The sequence below is a fragment of the Mastomys coucha genome, unplaced genomic scaffold (genome assembly GCF_008632895.1).
Source record: "Mastomys coucha isolate ucsf_1 unplaced genomic scaffold, UCSF_Mcou_1 pScaffold20, whole genome shotgun sequence".
Classification (NCBI taxonomy): Eukaryota; Metazoa; Chordata; class Mammalia; order Rodentia; family Muridae; genus Mastomys; species Mastomys coucha.
Window position 1 is genome coordinate 135,140,846 of NW_022196903.1, and position 1,653 is coordinate 135,142,498.

The 1,653-nt window shown below is 65.6% G+C and overlaps 1 protein-coding gene across 2 annotated transcripts in view; it reads left to right on the forward strand.

Moving 5' to 3' along the window:
- The first annotated feature begins 510 nt into the window (after positions 1-510).
- The window catches only part of Pde3a (phosphodiesterase 3A), a 271,067-nt gene continuing 269,924 nt past the window's right edge, over positions 511-1,653 (forward strand). The window contains exon 1 of one of the 2 annotated variants that reach the window (XM_031383785.1): positions 511-1,464. In XM_031383785.1, the coding sequence (XP_031239645.1) occupies positions 511-1,464 (954 nt within the window). The remainder of the gene's footprint in view (positions 1,465-1,653) is intronic. The other variant, XM_031383786.1, reaches the window with a different exon arrangement.

Sequence of the window (1,653 nt, forward strand, 5' to 3'; positions counted from 1 at the left end):
GAGAGAGAGAGAGAGAGAGAGAGAGAGAGAGAGAGAGGGAGGGAGGGAGAGAGAGAGAATATATATGCTGTAGAGTCGGGGCGGGCGGAGGGGTGGGGGAGGAAGGGAGGTCAGCCGCCTACCGGCCCTGAACGCCCAAGGATGGCCTGAGCTCGCCTTTGCCCCAGCCTGCCCGCAGCATCAGCAGCCCCTGAGCACTCAGTGAGTTGAGGAAGTGTTAAAATCCCGAAGTAGGAAGAGACCCCGCAGGGTATAAGCTCGGGCTGAGGGTGGAGCAGAGGACTCTTCAGAAAGGAAGGGAGAAAAAGGAAGAAAAGGAGAGGAGTGGGGGTTGAAAATTCCAAGGCTGGTCCTGCTAGCTGCCAACTTGAAGTCTTCAGCTCGCACTCTGGAGTTCTCTGTAAAGCAGAAACTTCGCGTAGATCCGGGAGAAGTCATTCCGAGAGTGGGCTCGAGAAGGGCGCGGACGCGCGAGTGGGACGGGTGAGGGCTGTCCGCAGAGCGCTCACGATGGCAGTGCGGGACGAGGCCGCCCAAGACCCGGCCAAGCCGGCCCTCGGAGGGGCGAGTCCCGCCCGGGTGGCCAGAGGGGACCACCGCCATCGCGGCGCGTCCTCTCCATCCCCTCGGGGCTCGGGCTGTTGCTGGAGAGCCCTGGCGCTGCAGCCGCTCCGGCGCTCGCCGCAACTCTCCTCGGCGCTGTGCGCCGGCTCCCTGTCGGTGCTGCTGGCGCTGCTGGTGAGGCTGGTCGGCGGGGAGGTCGGAGGCGAGCTGGAGTCGAGTCAGGAGGCGGCGGCCGAGGAGGAGGAGGAGGAAGGAGCCCGAGGGGGCGTCTTCCCGGGCCCTCGGGGAGGTGCTCCCGGGGGCGGCGCGCAGCTCAGCCCTTGGCTGCAGCCGGCCGCGCTGCTCTTCAGTCTCCTGTGCGCCTTCTTCTGGATGGGCTTGTGCCTGCTGCGCGCCGGGGTGCGCCTGCCTCTGGCCGTCGCGCTGTTGGCCGCCTGCTGCGCCGGGGAAGCGCTGGTGCAGCTCTCCTTGGGCGTGGGGGACGGTCGCTTGCTGTCGCTGCCCGCCGCGGGGGTCCTGCTCAGCTGCCTAGGTGGCGCGACATGGCTGGTGCTGAGGCTGAGGCTGGGCGTCCTCATGGTCGCCTTGACTAGCGTGCTCAGGACGGTGGCCCTGGTTTCTCTGGAGAGGTTCAAGGTCGCCTGGAGACCTTACCTGGCATACTTGGCGGCCGCGCTCGGGCTGCTGCTGGCCAGGTACGCCGAGCAGATCCTGCCGCAGTGCTCCGGGCCGGCTCCGCCCAGGGAGCGGTTTGGGTCCCAGTTGAGCGCGAGGACCAAGGAAGAGATTCCGGGGTGGAAGAGGAGGAGGCGGTCCAGCTCGGTGGTGGCCGGCGAGATGTCCGGCTGCAGTGGCAAGTCTCACCGGAGGACCTCCCTGCCCTGCATACCCAGGGAGCAGGTAAGCTGGGGTTGCGCCTTCGGGCTTGCTCCTGGGAAACTTAAAACAGTCAGAGGGCAGGGAGTGGGGCGCAGGCGGCCTGGAAGCTAGCCTGCCAAACAGTAAAACTTTACAAGTACTATAAGAAAGATTTCTTTCTTTTTCCTTTTTCTTTCTTTCTTTCTTCCCCCCCCCCCCCCCCCCCCCCCC